General features: G+C 51.6%; 1 protein-coding gene across 1 annotated transcript in view; it reads right to left on the bottom strand.

The window, feature by feature from the left end:
• Window positions 1-16,995: 16,995 nt before the first annotated feature.
• Apcdd1 (APC down-regulated 1) overlaps window positions 16,996-23,427 on the bottom strand; it is a 33,143-nt gene continuing 26,711 nt past the window's right edge. The window contains exons 4-5 of the mRNA XM_015506058.2: window positions 19,574-19,895; window positions 16,996-18,045 (exon numbers count right to left, since the gene is read on the bottom strand). Coding sequence (XP_015361544.1) covers window positions 17,597-18,045; window positions 19,574-19,895 — 771 coding nt within the window. The 3' untranslated portion in view covers window positions 16,996-17,596. The remainder of the gene's footprint in view (window positions 18,046-19,573; window positions 19,896-23,427) is intronic.

The raw sequence follows: 23,427 nt of genomic DNA, 5'->3' as shown, positions 1-23,427 counted from the left end.
GCCAAAAGCCTTCATGTGCCAGGGGCGGGATCCACAGGGGTCTCTGGAGGGAGTGGCTTTTTAACAGGAGAGACGCATAGTGAATAACACTTTCTAAAATTACCAGCATGAAGAGCTGCTGCCCACGGGGCCGCCCCACCTGAGGCTGCGCTTGTGGGTGCCCGAGGGAGGGAGGGAGGGGCAGGAGCAGGATCCCCAGGGCTGGCCAGGCCATTCAGGTGGGGTCTGAGGGAGGCACCTCGGTTGATAATGAGCCCTGGAGAGGGCCTGGCTCAGACGCCACCTGCCCTGGAGCAGACGTGAGTCTCTGAGCAACCAGCACAGAGCCTTCCAAGCTGGACGATCAGGCTGTCCACTGGACAAGGGCGTCTTTGCCAAGGTCACTGTGGCATCTCCAATGTTGAAAAAGTGGCAACGGCTAAAGATTAATAACACAGAAACAAACAGAAAAGATGGATTTAGCCAAGGGGTACTCTCACATTGGAGTCCATTCTTTCCAGGGATCCATTTTCAAAAGTATTTGTGTGGCTATTGTGATTATCTGAGGACAACAGAGAAGACATTCTTATTTGAGGAGGGAACACAGGACGGGAGAGGATTAAAGAGTGTATTTGGGTTGATGCTTGTATTGTAAGCAACTCCAGGGAAGGGGAGAGGAGGGTGCGGAGGGGACCAGGGCTGACCTTGGTGGGGTGTGACCGCTCCTGCAGATGACCCCAGACAAGCCCATGCACTCAGACACAAATAGGTCATGCACACACACACACCCTCTTGGGGACAGCAGGGGATCATTCCAGAGGTGACACTGGCCTGGGTGAAGTCCATGGGGGCCCCGAGGAAGGAGGTGCAGCACAGGGGTCCCAGCTGGAACGCTGTCACCCTGGGCAGCACAGGGGAAGGTCTGTCCCCAGTGTTCCAATGTCATCCACAGGCCGAGGTCTTCCTGACCTAAGCCCCCTGTCTGGTCCACGGTCCTGGTTGGGCAGAGTGGCCAGGCAGGAAGAACCTGGAAGAGGGGGCTCTCCACTCTGCGAGAGGGCAGCTTAGCCCCAGGGCAGAGGGAGACCCCAGAGGTGGCTGCAGCAGACCCCTTGGGGAGAGGATAGCAAGTTCAAGGCCTGTGGCTCCCCTCACACTCTCCCCATAGAAGTCCAGCTGAGAACATCCTTGCCTGCGTTTTAAAAACCAGTTCCCTTTCATGTGGAGATTACACAATAATTGACATTGCTATAAAGAAATACAGCAATTTAGAGCATTAAACCTGAGTAAGCCTAACAGAGACCATCCAGACTCTGTTCAGGGGGACATGCTGCTTGCAGACGGCACCCTGGGGGCATTTACTGACACCTAATAACAGCCTCCTGGGATCACCTGAATTCTGGAGAGGGTAATTAAAATGGGCATGAGGCCTTTGATGGGCATGAGGCCTCCGGTGAATGACTGTTACCCAGGAGACTCACCGGCTTCAGTCTGCCTTTCATTAGCACATAATAATATCTCACTTTTATGGGAAGTTGCTTCAGTTGGTTTTCTTAATTAGGTTTAACTGAAGGATGAAAGTCCAAAGCCCTGAGAGGCACCCTGGGCTGAACAGTCATCCCACATGAAAACCACATGCGTCACATGTGCAAGTCACAGAGAGTCGTATCTTCTAGAGATCCTGGGACCGGCAAAGACTCATCTCAGATGCTCCCGGGGTTGTGCATTTAACTGCAAGCCACCGAGCTTGGGCTGAATGTGGGGCAGAGCCAGGGTATGTGACCCAGGTATCCTGCTCCATCTTCCAAAGATACAGAAACCTGCCGGGGTCAGTAGGTAGCTGGTGAAGGTCATCTGTACTCCCGGCCAGAAACGAGGCCTGGGGATAGACAAGTGGATTCTCCCTCTAGGAATAAGTTCGCCAAAGGAGAAATCTCTCTGCTATCAGGAATATTTGCTCTTTTTTCCTGAGCAATTAATTTGTTCAAATCACATGAAATTTTCAGTCATGTTACCATTTAGCTTCTAGAAAGCCTAGCATTAAATACAACTCACCTTTTGCTGGGTTTCATATTTGACAGCATTTCCTGGGCCTCCCAAGGCCACATGGAGATTGTTCCTAGTTTCAGAGCCCCACATGCTGGTCGTCCAGATGTTCTCAGCTATTTTTATATTCTGTTTGGTCTTGTTGAGCTGTAGGTGTTTCCATCAGCTGTCTTGAATCATTTCTGGAACAAAGTGTCGTATGAATAAGTAAATAAAGAAAAGCTGATTGCAAATTTAAAAAACTCAAGCAATTTAACCACACACTCCAAACGAATGCAGTAAGATCAAAGCCAAGAAGGGAGAGCACCCATCCAAAAGCACGTGCAATAAGCACTAAGATAAGCAAAATTAAATCTTAACAGCTGCCCCTCCCTCTACGTAGAAACACCAATCAGCCCAGGTGATGTCCCCCTTTATGGGTGTCTGGCTGCCAGAGCTCTTTCGTCCTTGGCAGGAGTGAAACCCGGTGGCCCTGGCTCCAGGAACTCCCTGGACCTGCCCCGCATCTTGCCCTGTGGCTGAGCTGGTTCTGTCCTGGCACTTACGTCTCTTCTGTGAGCTTTGATAAGCACTGAACCTGCTAAAGGTGAAGTATTTGAACAGGCACCTCATGCAGTTTTGTGGATCCAGTGAGAGGCATTCCATCCATGCCAGGCACACAGAGGTGGAGCGGGCATTGCCTTTGAATAGCTTTCAAATAGACACAAATACAAATTATTTCTCTATGAAAAACTTTGAATCTTCTCAAGTTCTTCCACTGATGGTTGGTTGAAGGCTTACCTTTTTAACATTATGTAACACACGGGGGACAACTTTAGCTTCTCAGTCTTCAAGGATTCCAATACCAAAAGAGATTGTTGAGACTTAAAAGGATCACTTATTTATTCCCCCCAGCACTGATCCAGGAGAGGGGAAGGGGTTAGCCAGCTTTCCATTGCTGCAACAGATACCTGAGTTTATCCACTTATCAAGGGAAAAGGTGGATTCGGGCTCACGGTTTTAGAGGTTTTAGCTCATTGTCAGCTGGAGCTGTGGCTTGGGGCCTGTGGCAGCAGGTCACGACAAAAGAGTGTGGCAGAACCAGAGAACCAGCCTGCTCCCCTGGTGGCTGGGAAGCAGAGAGAGGGAGGCCAGGGTCCCACTTCTCCTTGGAGGGCCCACCCCCAATGACTGGAACACCTACCTGCAGGCCCCACCATGGAAGCTTCCTCCCCCCGCCACAGCTCCACACTGGGGACCAAGGCTTTGCCCCATGAACCTTGGGGACACTGAAAGTCTACTAACCAGCAGGCCAGGACTAGTACTGAGATGGTTTTCGCTGGTCCATGTATGCATATTTTACTCAGCATTTCAGAGAAGCATCAGTTTATCAAGCTGGGGCTTGGCCAGGAGAGGCAGCACGGAGCAGCGAGCGGTTCACCCCACCCAGGTGGGCCGAGGCCGGTGCCGAGAGCTTGCCCCTAGAAGAACAGCATCAGCAGCAGCGGTTCTTCAGAAGCTTGCCATGCGAAAGGAGCATCTGAATTACTGGGACGGAACGAGAGATGGGGAAACAGACTGACTCTGCCCAGCATGAGACACTCTCTTAAGAACAGCAGTGTCCCCACATGGAGCAAGGTGCTTGCAGAGTCACTAGAAGTGTTCCAGTGCCACTGGACATCCTCTGCCAGCTACGGAGGCCCAGAGCAGTGCTGTGGTGGGAGAGGGGCTGGATGGAGAGCAGGGCTGGGCGGAGAGCCAGGGTCCTGTGCCCATGAGGTCCTGATATGGCTTTTTTGCTTCTTGGGCAGCAGAAGGGAGGGCACAGCCTCACTGAGTGACCTACGTAATGTCAGTCCTGTAACAACTGGCGAGTACCAGACAGATATGAGAACTTTAGAATGACGACTTAGGTCACACTATCTTGGCCAGACTAACCGATACACGCCGCGTCTTAGCATGACTGTTAGCATGAAGAAGGAAGCTGGGGCTTTGCAGAGTCCATGAGAGCAGCTGAAACATCGTCCTCATTCCTTGGTGGAGGGATGTTTTGCAGGCAGTGCAATCTTGCACGCGAGTGGACCTACTTTATCATAGGGTCTGGTTGTGAAGACACAGGTCACCCAAAGGCACCAGAAACGATCTGCTAACTATAAAGAGCCACGTTCCCTTGCCATCAGCTGTTCCTGGGCCGTCTGGGTCAGTTCCTAGTGTGTTGTTCATGAACGATATTGTAAAGATCCTGAAATTTGTTACAAGAAAAGATTGTTCCTAGTTTCAGGATTTCGTTTCAAGGCAATCAAGGTTTCATAAAATCATAGAGTAGACCCTGCTTCAGTGACCAGGAAAATATGTAAAGAACATTCGATTTAGAGGTGTGGCCAGACCATGGGCTTTCAGCACCGGGTCAGTCGGCTTCCGGGATCTCTTGGGGACCAGTGGGGGATGTTCTAGGAAGCGCAAAGCAGGAGTGGCAAACAGTTCCAGGCAAGTTCAGGCTGAAGCTTGGTCACACAGTGCAGCATGGGATCCCCAGCCACCTCCCTCCATTAAAGCAATGACGAAGACAGAAAAACTTGCCGTATTTACCTCTTCTCAGATCTCAGTAATCGGGTGAAGAACTTACGACTATGAGGATAGTTATAATATTCAAAATGTCCCTTTAGCATAAAAGTTATGAGGTATGCAAAGAAATAAGTAGGTCTGTTTGGGGTGGGGGACAGTAAAGGAATTGTCCCTAAGGAAGTCCAGGCATTGGACTTGCCAGACAAAGACCTGAATCAACTGTCTTAAATATGCTCAAAGAGCTGAAACAAACAAACAACAACAACAACAAAGACCTAAACTAAACCAGGAGAATGACGTCTCGCGGCACAGACTAGCTACAAAGAGAAAGGAAATGACCAAAAGGAACCAACAGAAATTCTGAAGCTGAAAAGTATAGTAAATACTATTTAAAATTAACTAGATTACTTCAACAGCAGATTTGAACAGGCAGAAGAATCAGTGGTCTGGGAGTTATTTCAGTTAAAATTATCCCATCTGAGAAGTAGAAAGAAGAGGGAATAAATAAATCAACCTACAGGAACCTGTGTGGGACACGGAGCAGACCTCTGTGCCATGACAGGAGTCCCTGAGGGGGAGAGAAGGAACGGGCAGGTGGAGTGCCAAAGACCACCCGCGTTCCCACACGTGATGAGAACTGCGGATCTGTACCATCCACAGGCGCCATGGCGTCCTCCAGGAGAAAACTCAGAGACAGCCACAGAGATGCACAGGAGAGAAGTGACACACAGCAAGGGAGCAGTGACCTGGCACATAGCAGAAGATCCTCAGGAGGCCGTCAGCAACTTTCTCCATGGAAACCATAAAACAGAGGCAGCCGTGTGACACCCTGAAAAGCTGAAAGGAAGAACTGTCAACCAAAAATCATACACCAGGAAAATCCTTCCCCGTGAAGGAGAAATCAAGAATAAAGCAGGCTGAGGAGTCACCACCAGGAGACCCACCTGCCTTTGAGATGCTAGTGTGGCCCTCGAGCTGCAGCAGAGACCCCCCCACACACAGCAGCTGGAGGCCACAGGAGGAAAAGAGGAACACCACGAAGGTCACCGTCCAGGTGCCTAGGACAACCAGCATTGCCATTTGCACTCCTGAGGTCTCGCCTTCCTGTGTAATTTAAAATGTAAATACATAAGACATCGTTATAAAGCTGTCCCTGGACACCCAGTCGTGAAAGATGTGATTTTTATGATGACAGCATAGAGGGGAAGCAAATGTAGAATAGAAGCAGAGTTTCAGAAGCTGTGTTGATATTAATTAAAACTAAACTGTTAACAGATCTAATGTGCTCACTGCAGACCCCCAGGATAACGACTAAGAAAACAATTGAAAAATAGATAAAAAGGTACACTAGAAAAAAAATAATAAACACAAAAAATGTAGCAATGAAGAAATTGAGGAATAAAAACATAACATATCAGAAATGAATGTTAAATATCAGAAGAAAGGCCTTAATTGTTGGTAATCGCTTTAAATGTAAATGAATCAAACTTTCCAATTAAAAATCAGAGTTTGGCATAATGGATGAACAAATGTACTAATTATTTTACTGTCTACAGAAGACTTGCTTTTAAAGACACAAACAGGTTCAAAAAAAGAAGGATGGAAAAAGATATTCCAAGGAATTTTTAACAAAAAGAGAGCTAGGTGTTCATACTAATACAAATCAGGAGACAGAGGGGCATTATATACTGATGAAGCTCAATCCACACAGAAGATGTTATTGTCTTTAAAACATGCCTATGGAACATCAGAACTTCAAAATGTCGCATAAATATTGAGAGAATTGAAGGGAGGAACAGACAGTTCTACAACAATAAGTGGATATTTCAATGCTCCACTTTCAGTAACAGCAGAACAACCATGCAAAAGTTCAGTAAGAAGAGAACTTGAGAAGCACTATAACCCAGAGGGACCCAAGAGGCACCCATGGAGACCCCTCAAGAGCAGCAGGATGTACATTCTTCTCAAGGGTACTGCCACAGTCTTTAGGACTGTCACATGTTAGGACACAACAAAGACTGAAGTCAGACAACACAAAGTATCTTCTCTGACGATGATGAATCAAGTTAGAAATCAATAACAGAATGAAAACTGGGAAACTCACAAATATGTGGAAATTAGACAACATACTCTTAAACATCAGTGTAGCAAAGAAGAAATTTCAAAGGGAAAAAAGAAAATTCATTGAGACTAATGAAAACAATAAAACATATGATATGCAGCCAAAGCAGTGCTCAGAGGGAAATTCATAGCTAATGGCTGCATTTAAAAAGAAGGACAGGCCAGGTGCCAAGGCACACACCTGTAATCCTAGTGGCTCAGGAGGCTGAGATAGAAGGATTGCTGGGTCAAAACCAGTCTCAGTAACTTAGAGATGCCCTAAGCAACTCAGTGAGTCCCTGTCTCTAATAAAATATATAAAAAAGGGCTGAAGATGTGGCTCAGTGGTTGAGCACCCCTGGGTTCATCCCTGGTACCAAAAAAATATCAAAACAACAATAAAAAAGGATAGTCCCAAATCAATAGCCTAACCGGACCCATCTAGGAACTGAAAAATGAAGGGCAAGCTACATCCAAAGTTGGCAGAAGAAACAGAAATAAAGAAACACAAGAGATGAGTATAGGGATAAATTAAATAGAGGACAGAAGGACACATAGAGTGACCTAAGCACAGGTGGCTGCTCAAAAATAAATCAACAGAGAGAAGATCCAAATTGCCAACATCAGAAATGAAAGTTAAAACCTCATGGAGATAACATATGGTACGTTACTATCCCAACAGATAGATTAGGTAAAATGAACACATTCCTAAAAAAAAAAAAAAAAAAAAAAAAAAAAACCACCACAACTGACTCAAGAAGAAACAGAATCTCAAGTGATTAAAGTGAAGTGAAGAAAGTGAAGAAAGAAATTAAAGAAAGTGAAGAAAGAATTAAAGAAAGTGAAGAAGTCTGGTCATAACCCCAAACCAGCCGAGTCAGCCAGGACCCAATCACAGCATCAGTGAACTCTACCAAACACTGAGAGAGAGTCCAGACCAGACCTCCCTTAAAACCCAGAAGAGGAGGGAACTCTTTACTCCTTCTACCCTGACGCCAAAGTCAGTCAATGACGTTACAAGAAAAGAAAACTGCATACCCAGTGTTCCTTCAAATACAAAAATCCCCAAGAAAAAAAAAATACTAGCAGACTGAATCTTACAGCATATGAAAGGTATTATACACCATGCCCAAGTGGGAATTACAAGGGTGGGCCAACGTAACCACATTCAACAATGAAAAGAAACAACGAAATGACCAACTAATAAAGAAGTATTGAGCAAAACCAAATACCATTTCCTGACTAGAGGGGAAAAAAAAGCCTCACTAAACCAGAAATGGAGGGAGTTCCTCCAGTGATAAACAGCAATCCTGAAAATCCCCATGCTAACCTCACACCTAAGAGCGAAGTGCGGCAAGCTTTCTCCCTAACATCTAGATAAAGGTTTCTTGTTCCTGGATTTCAAGGAGTCTGACACCTTATTGGGTGTTCTATCGAGGGCAATTAAGGGAGAAAAAGAAAGATGAGGCATTCAAATTATGCAGGAAGAAATGAAACCTGTGTGTGTTCACAGGTGGCAAGATCTCAAACATAGGAGATAACTACGAATCCTATGAAAACTATTAGTTAACATGTGAACCCAGCAAGATGCAGGACGGGAGACATACAGACCAGCAAGCCCAGCAGTGGATAAGCTGTAAGGGAATTAAGAAAGCAGTGGCACTTACAATAGCCTGTAAAAGAACCAAGTGCCTTAGAATAAACTTCATCAAGAAGGTGCAAGACTGGTACACAAAAGCGGTAATATATTGTTAAAGAAATTAAAGAAGGTGAAAATAAACAAAAGGCATCTTGTACTCACAGACTAAAAGATTTAATATTGTTAAGATGGCAATAATCCCAAAGTCAATTTACAGATTCAATGTATTATCTAACAAACATCCCAATAACCTTTTTTCTTTTTGTAGAAATGGAAAAGCCAATTATGGATCTCATATGGAATTGCAGGGAGCCCAGATAGCCACAATAGTACTGTAAGAAGACAAAGGTGGACAACATTCTATTACCGGTTCCAAAACTTAACTAGAAGCCTAGAGTAATCACAACAATGTGATACTAAGGATACACCATAGAAAAAGGTGCAGGTGAGATTATATTTGTGTAGATCATGGAATATAATGAAGACTGCAGAAACAGATCATATGTTACCATCAAGCTAAGACCATTCAGTGGGAAGAGAGCAGTGTCTTCAACAAATAGCATTGAGATAACCATTGCCTGGGTGTCAAAGAAGGATGTTGGGCTTCAACCTCACACCATATTAAATATCAACTTAAAATACATCAAAGACATAAACACAAGAGTAAAACTTAGAAAAATGTTAGACAGGATTATGGGGTAAATCTTCATGAGCTTGGGTCTGCAAATGGTTCTTAATATACATTAACAAAACTACCAGCAACCAAAGAAAAACCAGAAAATCTAACTTCCTCCAAGTTAGAAACTTCTCTGCCTTCAAGGACACATTCAAGCTAGGTGTGAGGTGCACATCTGTAATCATGGTAGACTGAGGCAGGAGGATCACATGTTCAAGACCAGCCTGGGCAACTCAGCACGACTGTCTTAACACAAAAAAGGGCTGGGGTATTGAAATATCCACTTATTGTTGTAGAATTGCCTATTTCTCCCTTTAGCTTTAGTTCTCACAAAATTTGCATTTTATATATCTATATATATAATTTTTTTTTTTTTTGGTACCGGGGATTGAACTCAGGGGCACTCAACCACTGAGCCACATCCCCAGCCCTTTTTTATTTAGAGACAAGGTCTCACTGAGCTGCTTAGGGCGTCACCAAGTTGCTGAGGCTGGCTTTGAACTCGGGATTCTCCTGCCTCACCTCCCGGGCAGCTGGGATTACAAGCCGCACCACTGCGCCCTGCTGTGCGTCTTGAAGCTCCGTTTTCCCATGAGCACGTGTTAAAGGTGGTAACATCTTCCGTGTAGATGGAGCTTGATGAGTATATACTATTCCTCTTTGTCTTGTTTTCTGTTAGTGTGAACACCCAGGTCTCTTTTTGCTAACACCCTCCCAGGTGCCACAACACTGCAGGGCCAGCGTCTGCATTGAGGGGAACCCCCTCATCAGAGCTTCCGGGAGCTTTCGCCAGTGCATTTCCTCAGGGAAATAGGGCAGCCCATTAATCTAGGGAGCCGGTGGAACCTGCCTATTGGGAAGGCTCCTGTCCCCCTTGGTTCTGATTCTCACTCTCTGAGCGAGGTCACTGAGCTGAAGGCTTGCACAAAGCGGCCAGGCAGGCAGTGGGCAGGCAGGAGTCCTCACCACTCTGTCTGGCTCCAAGCTCACGCTCTTTCTCCAGGTGCAAGAGCAGCCAGACGGGGCATCTGGGGCAAGGTGGAGGAGGTGGCAACTCTGCCCAACCTGCTGCGAGGAAGGAGCAGGAGGAGAAGGCAGCACCAGGGCAGGGTCTGTGCCGCTCGGGCTCTCAGACACCACGAGGAGGTCGGCTGATGACAGGCGTCATGCTCTGCTCTTAAATTGACGCATTGTCTAGGGCTTCCAGACTTGCGATTTAGTTTCTCATTACTTTTATCACTACCATTTTCTCTAAGATCCTGGCCTTTTTCAAGTGCATTGAAGCTGAAAAGCTAACTTATCAGCTCTCTGTGGTCTGGAAAAAGGACCAGAGACAAAGTGCAAGTGAGAAACTGGGCACAGCGCAGTGCCTTGGGGTCCCAGTGTCCCAGAGGAGGGCCGCTCCGGAAAGGCAGACTCTCGCTGTGCTTTTAAGCTAGGGCTGTGCCCTGGACTTCATAGTCACTGCTGTATTATGCTGAAAAAAATGTACATGGCTTCTTTGGATCTCGGGCTCAGTCATCGCTTTGATGTTTTATTTATTGATGCAAAAAGTTCTTGCCTTTCAAGTTTGTTATCTCTCATTTCAATGGAATTTTTCAAAGTATTAAGGAACCGGCTCTGCAGTCCCGTCCACCCGGCCTCAAGTTGGCAGGAGATTCTGAAGTGTTATTGGTGCCCCTGGGTGTTTCCTGCCTTTTGGTTTCGCGCTCACAAGGAAGCAGAGCGGCGAGCAGGCCTCTGAATTTGGCGGTGGGCTGGAGGGCCTCGAGGGAGGTTCTGTGCGGACACTTGGACCACCAGGGACCTGCTCTCTTGGCCATGGGGGGATCGTATTTGGAAATCAGAGCCACATCTTATCTGTGACCAAATCTTTCACGAAGTCTACATTTGAAATGGTTACAAATCCCACTGGTGACGTCATGAGCAGTTTCCATGGTAAAGCTGACAGCCAGCTGTCAGGCGGAGGTGGTGGGCGTCACGCGGGGAGAGCCTGTCAAGCCTTCTGTTTTGTAAAACAGAGTTATTTGGTTTGTGGCTCTTGAGGGGGCTTCCTTACGTAACCCTACTGCCGTCCCCCGCCCGTCTGTGTTGGAGTTTGCTCCCTGGACTGCGTGTCCTGGGCCCTGCGGCTGCTCAATCTGCTGCTGTCCTGATTCTGTGGTTGTCACCTGTGCTTCTGCTATCCCATCCATGATGTCATCCTCCTGACCTGCCAGGGAGCATCTCGGTTGCTCCTGTGAATCTTGGCTGCAGGTCGTACATTTGAGTCCTCGGCCTGTCTGCGTGCCCTTGGATGGGAGTCTGAGGCGGGTCTCGCTTTACCCTGTGGCCTGTGCATGTCCAGTTTCCCCAGCGCTGTCTGTGGATGGGACTCTCCTTGCCCAGGGTGGTTCTGGGTGCTTGCAGCAGGTCGATTCACCACTCATGCCCAGGTCTCCTTCTGGGCTCTCTGTCCCATGGGTCTCTGTGTCTGTCTGGACACCAGGACCACCTTGTTCTGACCATTGTAGCTTTAGAATATTTTTCAAGATCAAGCAGAGCGATGCCACAAGCCTTGATCTTCTTTGCAGGGATTGTTTGAGTATTCGGGGTCCTTCATTTAATTTAATATTAATTTTAGGTTTATTTTTCCTATTTCTGTGAAGCGTTTCATTTGGACTTCGATACGTTAGATCTGTGGACTGCCTTGGGCAGAGTTTTTAGTGTATAAGTCATTCACATGCTTAGTTAAATTTATTCCTACTGCAAAAAGGAAACCCACCTAAGGGGAAAAAATGATTACCAACCACGTATCTGATAAAAGATTAATATTAAAAATACATAAGTAACTCAAAATCAGGAAAGCAAATCACTCAATTAACAAAGTGGGTAGTGTTTGAATAGACAGTTTTCCCAAGAAGACATGCGAATGGTCAGCAAGAATACAGAAAGAGGCTCTGCGTCTAACAGCAGGGGGATGCAAGGCAGAGCCACAACGAGCCGTTACCCCATACCTATGGGGACAGCCGTTATCAAAGGACAGAGCAAAACAGAGCTTGGCCTCACCCCTGAGCGCCTCATCCTCAAGTTGTGGAGAAGCCTGTGTACCTGATGGGATCAGCCTGTGGCCCGGCTCACAGGTCACCTCACAGTGGAGTGATGGCTGATCATCCAACGGGGGTCCAGCCGCCGGGAGAGGTGATGGAGAGCCCTGGTGAGGGAGCAAGGGAGGGGGACTGGGCAATCGAGGTTTGATCCCACAGGACGATAAGCCCTGAGCTACAAGCAGAGGCTCAACAAACCTCTAAAGGACACTGGTGGCCTGAGGGTGTAGACATCCCAGTCAACACTCTCCGGTAGAGGACCCCTCCGTGCCTCAGGCTTCTAAGGAGGGTCCTTGACCACATGAAGACTCCCCTGTTTGACCTTAGGTCTCCAAACATTGGCTCTTAAAATGGAAGCCTTTGTGCAGGACGCCATCCCCAAGGTGCCTGCACTCACTGCCCCGGAGACCGGGGGCTAAGAAAGATCATTCTTGGGAAGGCCGTGACACTGAGGGTCACTCAAGCCCCCTGGGAATCTGGGGGTTGAAATTGTCCACTGTTGCAAAGAGGGCTTCCATCATTCTGCTGGGGGGCTTCTGGAGGAGAGCAGGTGCCTTTGGCTTACCTCAGTCTGGATTGAGGGAGCGAGGTCTGGTGAGTCCCACCCTGAGAGTTAAAAGCCAGTTCCTCCCTTCTCCCTCCCCCAGTCAGGGACCAGACCCAAGTTTGTACGCTTCCCTGGGTCTCCATGGTCAGTAGGGCTCAGTAACGAAGCCTATAAGATAAAATGAAGAGGTTCGACAGAGCAAGCATTGTGCAGACTGTAGCTAGGGATCTCAGTAGGAATTCAAAATCTCAACACTCCACGCTAGGCAGCTGTGAAGACTAATGAAGCAACCTGCACCAGGAACGGCATACAATGTCACACAAGTGATGTGCTTTCAGGAAGCGGTTGTTCCTGCTGTTGCAGAGAAAGCCGGGTTCAAATTCTGGGGCAAAGAAAGGAGGAGGCACTAATCAAAGTCTCTTTGGTCCAGGGAGCTCTCTTCGCAGTCAGTCCTTCCAGCCAGCTCCCGCCAGCTCCAAGGCTGGCTGAAGTGGCCGTGGTGTCCAGAGCCTCCCTCCCTGGACGTACGTGGAGGGAGCCACCTGGCTGTGGTTTGCCTGCCCTGCCTTACCCCACCCACAGCAATGCCTTTCCTACTCCATGAGCTCCCTGCTGCAGTAGGAGCCCTGGGGACAGCAGGCTCCCTTCAGGGACTCTCAGAAGTGCTCTTCTCAGGAGCTGTCAGTCAAGCCCCTGGGAGTATTTAACTGTTTTCTTTCATATCTGTGATGCTGGGCCTGAGACTTAACACGGCTCTGTCTCATTTCTCAGTGTCTGCCCGTGGATGCCAGGGTACCAGCGTGACCCACCTGCTCCTCTGCGGGAGCCTGAGCGTGGTGCTCAGGAGACAGGAGGATGGTGTGACGGGAGGTGTCTTTGGAGACACTTGGTTGTGATCACCTTGGTCCTCTGAAGGGTCCAAACTTGGTGTCCTGGCATCTGTCTGAGCTATAGAAGCAAGACTTGGGCTCAGAGGCCCAGAATCCTCAGAGAGCATGCTTTCCACCCCGAGGGACTCCCCTGCTATTAATGTCACTTGAGAGGAAGTGACTCACTGGGACATAACAAGGATCACATAATTCCTTATTCATTAGCAATGGACAGAGCGCTCACTGCCCTCCAGCACAGGGAGATGAAGGCTGAGCTCCTGGGGGGTCGGCACAGCCTGGAGGCCCGGGGGCCCCTGCGGCTCTCTGCGCTCAGGGACACCCACACAGTGTCTCAGGGTACAGGGGTGTTCAGGGGCTCCGGCCACAGAGTGGGCTGTTCACGATGTGGTGGGATTCAGCAGAGCCACCGCCCTGCCGATGGCCATCCCGCACCTGCCTTAGACATAACCCTGCCCTGAGTGAAGGGTAGGCCACACTGTGGGTGGCCTGCCACTTGGTCTCAGTGAGGTCTCCTGGGCAGGGTGGGACAGCACAAGTGTGTCACTGTGTTCACATCTCAGCCAATGGGGAAGCCAGAGGCCATACTGACCTCATAACTTTCCTGTTTTTGTCTTTTGAATCGAGATAGTGTTGCATCTGCCAATTGAGACACCAGGGGAAGGTGTGACCAAACAGGGGCCCACGTTTGCCTTGGTGACTATCTGCCCTGTAAACCAGGAACACCAGGTCATCCCAGGGACTTGAGAAGTTCGCTCTGTTACACACATGATTCTCTTGCCGAAGAAAAGCAGGCTTGCACCCCTGTCTGGGAACCAGGGAAAACACCCTCCAAACGCCCTCATTTGCTCTTCTGCAGGTGCCTCCGTGTGAGGAGGTTTGGGTGCAGGGAGCTCAGCTGTCTCAAGAGGCCGGCAACACCTGTGTGGGTGGCAGGCCTCTGGGTTCCCTCTGTCCCCCCCTCTGTCCCCACTGCCCCTACTCATCACCCACCCAGGCTCTGGTGCGTGTTCCTATGGGGATGGGGTCCTGCTTACTAACTAGGTGCACTGTGGGGTTCTGTACCCCATTGCCATGCCCCTGGCCTCTTATGGTGTTGGGTGGCCGTCTCAGAACTAGACATTGCAGGGTGTGAAAGCTCCGCTGGTTTTAGGGGTGTACTTCAGAGGCGTGGAGCAGAGCGTGGCCCTCTGATTACCAGCTGGGCTTCTCCTCACTGGAAACCACGGTCTTCCTCTCAAGTCCCTCCATCAGGGGTGTGAGGCCCTATCATGGACATGCTGGACTGTCCCTGGTCTAGCGGGGTCCTTAGTGTAGGGTGATGCCATGTCACCCCCGTGGCCACAGGACAAGAGCGCTGAGGGGACTGCTGTGATAGCCACATGAGGTCACAGAGGCTGGACAGGATGTGAGTGGCTGCTCTAGGACACCAGTGTAGGGGGCCTGAGAAGAGCAACCCTCGGGCCTGTGCTGGGTCCCAGGACTTGGAGCATGTCCTGGGAGCCCAGGGTCACTGAGGATTGGAGAGGATGAAGTCTTGACTCCCTCCAAACTTTACTGTTGCTGAAGAACAGCTGACTGACCCCAGTCCTCATCGGCTGGTTTGGGAGGGGCCTGGGCTGTGGCGAGCCCTCAGGAATGCATTGATGCTGTCCTCTTGGGAGGAGGGCCTGAGCTAGACATCATGGGAGTGGCTGTCACAGGGCCAGCTACACCTCATGTCTTGCCTCTCCCACAAACAGCAGCTGGCTCTTCTGCTTTCCACCATGTGTAGGGGCCCTTGCCAGAGAACCCACCTGACCTTGGAATTCCTGGTCTCCAGAACTGTGAGTCAAAGCAAACCTCTGTTCTTTATAAGATACCCGGGCTCAGGTGTTCTACTGCAGCAGTGAGTCAAGACACCCAGTTGCAGCAGGTCTGCTAGAGCCTCCCTTTCTTATCCTCTCTTCAAACCTCCTAGAGAACTCCCAGCCACTGAGTAGAAGAGACTCGCCCGCTCCTGAGAGTGTGGAGTAGATAGAATGTTCCAGGAGCCGGCATCCCTTTCCTCAGGTCCCGTCTTGGTTTCCAGGCAGTGTTGCTGACCCTCTAGAGGACCCGTGTCTTCAAGGTTCTGGGAAGCTCACTGTGGGGTGTGCAGAGGAGCTTAGTGTGAGAGATACCCATGGGTGCTGGCGTGACATGACCCAGGCGAGACCCAACGTACAAGGGGGTGTGGTGGCAGTGTCAGCCTGGGGGTCAGCATTTGTGGTAAGTCATGTTGGTCCTTCTCCACTGACCTACACTGCCTCAGCACGTGATGTGACCGCACGTGATGTGACTCAGCATGTGATGTGACCGCCAGGACTCCATGTCACCCAGGACTGTCACACACTCATGCACCTGGAGGTATGTAGGTATGGGGGCAGGCTTTTAAGGACAGACAGCTAAGGTAGGTGACGGCGGTAGGCCGAGTGGCTACGCGTCTGTCACTGGGAAAGTGCTGGGTGCACAGTATCCCATGAAGTTTTATTATTCCTGAATGACAGCATCGGTATTAATTAAAAAGGTCCACAGATAAAATGCATTTTGGGGAGTAGTTTTGGCTTCATTATTTATTAAACTTGGCAGGCATTAAGTTAGTATTTTCATTTTGATATATCCCCTCGGGTATGCACCACGAACTAAAATATAATCTAAATATAAAGTACTCTGGTGCTGTATGCCATCTCTGTACCTCAAAACACACCAGACACCCGCGGCGTCTTACAAAGTCCACTCTAAATATGAGGGTGACTCCCAAAGCCAGGACCGGGGTCTCGGCATCTGCTCCTAGTTCCATGGAGCTTCCCGTCACTACACCTTCCCGTGCTGGTCTCTAAGAGCAAGAGCACTTGGTGTTTAGGTAGCACCATTTGCAATAACTCGAAGGGCTGGGCAGCCTTGAACACCCACTCTCCTGACGACTGTGAGAGAGAAGCTGACTCAGAATGAGTGGCCCTGAAACTCACAGTCAGGACAGATCCCAGGCAAGAGCAGGAAGGAACCCGAGCCACGCTGGATGGCCGGTGATCGGAGGATGCACACGGCCCTGGCTGCACACCCAGGGGCACCCAATGAGCACCTGGCACCCAGCACGGGCAATTCCTGCTGCACCCTCTGAAGAGCCAGCCGCTGCAGCGCCGAGCTTGGCCTCTCTGGGTTTGTCTTTAAAGATGGCAGAGACGCCAGAGTGGGGCTCCCTCTACTCCACCCAGCAGTGGGCACGGGACTGGGCTCCCCCACGAGGAGGAAACTGTGCAACAAACAGGTACTGTCTCTGTGGCTCGTGTGGCAATTTACATGCCACCCGCACCCTGCACCCGCTGCTTCTGTCTGTCCAGCGATAGGTCTGCTTCTGCCACATCCCGACCGCCCCATCCACGGCGAGGGTGATGAAGAAGCGGCTTGCCACCGGCACCAGCATGGGACAAGTCTCCTCTCTCAGAGTGAAAATGCTGATGTACAAATGGTTTAAATTACTTTGAAATTTTAATCACAGACATTTTCCCACTCAACATTCCCACACATGTGGACTCTCCTTTTTTGCACAAATGCTGTACAAGCCGTCTCGCTAAACCTCGCAGCTCTCCTGTGTACACATCCACACCCTCTTCATTAACCCCCGGGGTCTCCAGGGCGGTCCCAGACCAGCTCTCCAGCCCAGGAAACGCAGAGAGGAAAACTGTCTCAAGGAGGCTGGGGGCAGCCGTGGTAAAGGGCAGGAGTGGGAACTGGACAGCTGCTTCTTCTAAGCTCAACTCAGAAACACAACAACACTGAGGAGGGCAAGGGCCAGAGGACCTCGCTCTCTGCCCACTGCTCTCCCAACGTGCCAGCCTGAAGCCAGGCCGTCTACAGACCCCAAGGGCAATCGGGATCTGGCTGGCTGGAGTTCAAAGCAGAGACTTCAAACCAGCTGGTCACCACTCAGGGCTGGAGGGAGGGAGGGCAGAGGGGACAGCCTCAGGCTTTCAAGTGCATCAGAAAAATCAATGTCTTTCCTTTTTTATAAAGAAAATCTGTAAATGATAAGAAATCCTGGCTTAGAAAAATATAACCTTCTAAAAACTTCTATCTGAGGACGTTCCACTGCAGAAGAGTCAAAAGGGTGGCGAGAGTCGCAAGCAGCAGCGGCCAGGCTGCAGCTCCCGGTGCCCGGCCGTAAGGGTGGCCGCGACGGTCCTCGGGCGAGTCCTCTGCTCGGGGCGAGGAGGAGGCACACTGCACCAGGGGCATCTGGTAGGAGGTGGCCCTCTTCTCCGGCCTGTCTGGGCTGGACCCGTCGCTGGGCCTCTGGCCGTTGAAGAGCAGGTAGCGCCCCCGGGCATCCTGCTCCATCTTGAAGATCTCGTACTCCGTGTGAGGTAGCTTGATGCCCAGGGCCACGCAGCCGTTGGTGTGCGTCACGTCCTGCTGGATGCCCACCTGCCAGGACCCCTCGGCCCCACACTCGTTCCCGTTGAAGACGTTGAGGAGTGAGGCTGTGGCCGCATCCATGGGGGTGACCTTCATGTGATTCACTGTGGAGGAGAGAGGAGAGCTTGTAACTCCAAGGGACAATACATGGCGGGGGGGGGGGGAGTAGGCGCTCACCCAGCATTTGCTGGGGACGCTCCATCCCAACCCAGCCTCAGCTCCCTCCCCGGCCAGCTGGCCTGGCAGTCCTGAAGCACTCTCAGGGGGGAAGAGTCCCCATGTCATCTGAGTGGGAGTCACAGGGAAGACAGCCACCCAGGCCACCCAGGCTTCTAGGTCCCAAGACGGGGCGGGGGAGCCCGGTCTGACTGAAAGCAGACTCCTCCCTATTCCCCAAAGGACCGGCACTGACATCATCTTAGGCAAGACCAGCCTCCTAGGGAGGCTCCTTATTAAGGATGCGGGGACTGCAGGTCACACAACTGCTACACAGCTGTACCTGGGGGGCTTGAGCAACTTTGGAACTGGGAATCTTGGGGGTCCTGGAGCAAACTCCCTGTGGATCCTGAAGGGTGACTGCACCCCGCAGGGGTGGCCAGGAAACAGACCACCCTCAGGCGCAAATGCAAGTGCATCAGAAAAATCAATGTGGCTGAAATCAGTCTGTGGCTGAGCAGGCTTCTGGGTTTAGCATCAGCCTGTGTGGGAGACTTCTGAGCTGTCTGTTTGGGAGGCAGGAATATTCAATAAAAGCTGGAATTTTGTTTTGATGAAAAAGTGTTGCGATGTCTAAAAGCGTCAGATGTCTGTATTAGCCTCAGCATCTCATGAACTAACAGCAGGCCCATAAGTCGGGCATCTAAAGTGAGTGAGCAGGAAGAGAAGGCACAGAAACCCCGGCCAGTGGCGAGGCTCTGCCGGCTGCCCCAGGGGAGCAGCTCCTGTTGGGGACACAGAGGTTGAGGGGACTGTGGGGAGGGGTTCTTTCTCTCAGCTGGCCCACCGCCTCCTGTGCTGGGGGAGCGAACCTTTCTCTCTAGCAGGGCCTGGGTGGGCAGAACATGTTAGCCAACAGCTCTAGAACCCACAGGGAGGCCCTCCCAGGTGGCCGTGCCTCTTAACTGGCATGACAGAGCTGACACTGGATATTCAAAGAGGTTCAAACTTAAGTCCTGAGGCCTCCTTGTTAGGTGACAGTACCTGGCCTGAACTCCCCAGTGCTGATCCCACCGCCTTCCCCAGGATGACCTTTCACATTCAGGGCCAGCTTGGCTTGGAGGTGACAACTTTGAGCAGCTGAGGGTCACTAACAGTCACTCCTTGTTGCCCACTCAGCATATAAGCAAGCACAAGGCTCTCAGGGGGACAGCTCAGGATGGCCACAAGGTGTGTGGCAAAAAGAAAACGCAGATTGAGTCTTACTGGCAGTGACAGCCTCTTGGGCCACACCTACAACTGCCAACCTGGTGTCACCTCTGCCACCCTGGAGCCCACAGGACCAGACCCAGCACCTGGCCCTGCTGTGAGCAGGAGGGGCTCGGGGTGTTTGAAGGTGGCCTTCTGATTTGTCCCCAGCATCCCCAGCAGGAGAGGCCCCACTGAAGCCTGGTGACAGCACAGGCAGCCTCCTACCTTTGAACACGAACTCGGTGCCGCCCAGGACCCTGGAGGAGAGCACGCCGCGGCTGTAGCGGCCCCGGGCGTAGATGGTGAAGGTGGGGTGCTTGCACACGGGGTCCGAGTAGTGGTAGTAGTGTCCCTCCCAGGTGTGGTTGTTGTCGTGGAAGATGAAGTGGCGGGTGAGGAAGAGGACCTCCGGGCGCACCTCGCAGCGCTGGCTCACCCACTCCCCGTGCAGTCCGATGGTCAGCTCGGCCTTGGGGGGCAGGATGGGGGGGTGGTGCTCGTCCGACCGGTAGATGATCCGACAGGCGATGCAGGCGTGGTCATGGTTCTGCGGGCAGGAAACCAATGGGTCTCAGAGACCGCTGAGCTCCCACGCGGGGTCCCCATCACTTATCAGGCAAACTCCCCAGGGGCACCTGGAGCCCGAGGAGAGGTGCGGGTGTGCTGGACGAGGGTGTGTACAAACGCCCAGCGGGCAGACCTGCCTAATGGCCCAGCTGTGACAGGGGCTCTTTAGGCTCCTAGCAGGTTTCCAGACCACAAAGGATGGCCACAATCACAAACCCACAACCCACAAGTGCTGGTGGGTGCGCGGCAACCGGAACCCTTGCATCCTGCCAGTGGAAACAGCGCTGAGTCCTTCAGAACAGTGAGGTGGCCACTCAGATTGGCCAACAGCTACCAGGCGAGAGCAGCGCCCTGGATGCGGACTGGTATACCCAAGGGACCCTGGACGCAGACTCAGATGCTGAAGGGCCCTGGACGCTGACTGGTACCCTCGAGGCTCCCGGGATGCAGACTCAAAGGCCTGAGGAGCCCCGGACACAGAATCGGACGCTGAGAGGCCCTGGATGAGGATTCAGATGCCTGCGGGGCCTTGAATGCAGACTTGGATGCTGAGGGGCCCTGGACAAGGACTCGGATGCCCGAGGCACCCTGGATGCAAGCTGGTATACCTGCGGTCACAGCATCGTTCACAGGAACAAAAGGTGTGCACCAATGCCCCATCCACAAATGGACAGAAACCAAGTCGGGCCTCTATTCACACTGAATATCGCTGACACCTGCTAGCACATGGATGGACTTGAGGACACGAGCCAAGGGAAAGGATGAGCCTGGAGCCGTGAAACTCAGAGGCAGGAGTGGATGGTGGCCATCAGGCCTGGGGAGGACGGGTAGGTGTGGGGTCTGCTGGGTGGTTTCCAGTCAGCAAGATGAAGGGAGCCCGGGTTGGGAGTGGACAGGGCTGCACATCATGGGTGTAAGGAATCCCACTAACCTGCATTCTTCAAACTGTCAAGAGGGTGTGGACATCAGGAGAGCGGGTATGGCCGAAGCCCCAGGGCACCTCCGAGCCAGGGCCTGACTTGCCCTGGACATGGAGCGGCACCCACAGGGTAGTCCCAGGCCCATGGGGCTCACAGAACACCGACCTCTGGAGTCATGCTGCCCTCTGACCAGGGCTGCCGTGGGTAGGGGAGCAGGCCACTCCCGTTCCTGGGCACCTTGGCTCCCCAGCCCCATCAGGTGTCTGCTTGAGCCCAGCATTTGACTCCCCTAATCAGAGACCCAGTCAGCAAGGCGGCTCACGACTGGGGACGCTGCTGTTTTGGAGAGGGTGGGCAAGGGTAGAGGTTCCCAGCTGTCCCCTCCACGTTCCCAGCCAGCAGCTCTCTGGGCTCAGGAGTGGGGACTCCGCATTCCTCAGGTGAGCTGAGCTGCAGGTTGGGAGTGTTCCTTGCTAATGTGCTGTGGCCCATGATGACCATATTCACAGGCAAAGTCCTTGCTGCACCCTGGGCCTGGGTGCTTTGTTGCCGTGGCCTCCTCGAGGGTTCTGAGGACACAAGGGAGAACTCACACTGCTGTGCAGCCCGAGCCCAGCAGGGAGCTGCCCTCAGCAGGCCACGGTGAGACACAGGGAGACCCCAGGTATGGCCCACCAGGGCAGTTCAGGCCAGGGGCCAGCCACGGCTTCATGGCTGTGGCCTCGGGAGAGCCTCTCACTTGTTAAACCTCCTCCTTCGTGCATTACGGTCACTTGCATAACTGCCAGAAAGAAGGACTTTCAGGCCAAGGTTCTCACACAGGATACCTGCTTGGGGTGAAGCCCAGGTAAGCGGCCTGCTCCCCATTCTGGGCCACTTTCAGATGCCCGTAAGGTGAATAAATACACTGAGTTAAGAGAGCAGCGCGAGGGAGGAGCTCTGCCCTTACGCATTCCCCTAGTCAGTTACTATTGGCTGCAAGTTCTGAAATGTTCACCTTCAAAGACAGGTTCTGACATTTAAAGTCCAGAATGGAAGGTTAATGAAATGCCTGTCATGCCCAGTGGGGGTCCTGCACTTCCATCAGGGCTGGGACATCTCGGTGGCCTACAAAGTCCTCACCAACTGCCTGTTGTCTTGGCTCCCAGTCCCTCAATGGCCAGAGAAACCCAGCCCAGAACTTGCACTCAGCTCACTAAGATCTCACAGGACAGGGGGGATCCTCTCCTGGTTCTCTTCACAGAGACATTTAGGGTGTACAGGGACCAGCACCTGGCCAGGTACCACCCGTGCAGGCTGCCACATTCTGGAAAGAGGAGCCACATTCAGTGGGAGCAAGAAGGGCGGGGCCCCTGGGTTTAAGTCCTCCACAAGGGCCACGGGCCCTCCCTTCTGGCTCACAGCCAGGTACACGTGCTGGCCTCTGTCCCTGCAGTCCTCAGGGGCTGCCTGGGCTTTGTCCTTCACCCGCACCACCCCAGCCACTCCCCACAACTTGGTCTTCTGTCTGTGATTCAGAAGTTTAAAATATCAACTGTGCCTACTTCGTTTCTGGCCATTCTGGAAGATGAGCGTCTCAATCCATGGAAAGATTTGTTTTTCCCGTCAAATACCAGTGTCAACTGAGGGAAGGCTCAGAAGGCCTCCTGGACGGGGAAGAAGGGATCTTAGCTCTGCAAGCAATGCTGCTGGTGGTGAGGCTAAGGCCTCTGGTTCTGTCAGGAGAGGGGTGGTAGACCCGGCTGTGACCCAGGCTGTCCAGAACAGCACCACGCCTGAGTGCTGTACTTGGTGCTTCAGAGGATCTCTGCTTTAAAAGTGACAGGCAGGGGTCCTGAGCTCCAGATGAGAACCTGGCTGGCCAGTGGTCATCTTAGGAGGATGCTGGTCATGGATGGTGCTTCTGTTGGTGGAAGAGAAAAGCAGCCAGCCCTGGCTTCCACCAGTTGGGTCTGGGAGTTCAGGTAGTACACAGGGACTAGGAGGACCTGGCTGGTACGTGCTGGTCTCCCTAAATTCCTTTTGCTCCTTTTGTTTCATTGTGTTAAAAAATGCCTAATCAGTGGCACTGAGTGCGCTCATGCTGATGGGCAGCCCTGGCTGCCCTCCCTCTCCAAAGCTCTGCACCTTCCCCAGCAGAAGCTCTGTGCCACTGAACACTGCCCGAGCCCAGCCCACTGCCCCACCCACTCATCTCTATGAATCTGACTACTCTGGGTATCACTTATGAATGCGATCACACAGACACACAGATTTTTTGGGGGGAGGGATGGGGACTGGCTTATTTCATTAGCACAATATCCCCCAAGTTCATCCAGGTTTATTGCCTGTGTCACAATATCCTTCCTTTTTAAGGCTGAATAATGTTCCACTGAGGTGTGGAGTGGGGGTGATGGAGGGAGAAGGGGACAAGGGGGAGGGAGAGGTGGGAAGAGAGGGGGGAGAGGGAGAGAGGCAGAGGTGGGGAGAGGGAGGGAGGGTTCGGGAGAGAGAAGAGAGAGAGGGAGGGAAAGGTGGGGAGAGGGAGGGAGGGTTAGGGAGAGAGGAGGAGAAAGGGAGAGGGGAGAGAGAGGGAGAAGGGGAGGGGAGGGA

This window comes from Marmota marmota, unplaced genomic scaffold (assembly GCF_001458135.2).
Source record: "Marmota marmota marmota unplaced genomic scaffold, marMar, whole genome shotgun sequence".
NCBI classification, from domain to species: domain Eukaryota; kingdom Metazoa; phylum Chordata; class Mammalia; order Rodentia; family Sciuridae; genus Marmota; species Marmota marmota.
This window is presented reverse-complemented; position numbering and strand designations above follow the sequence as displayed.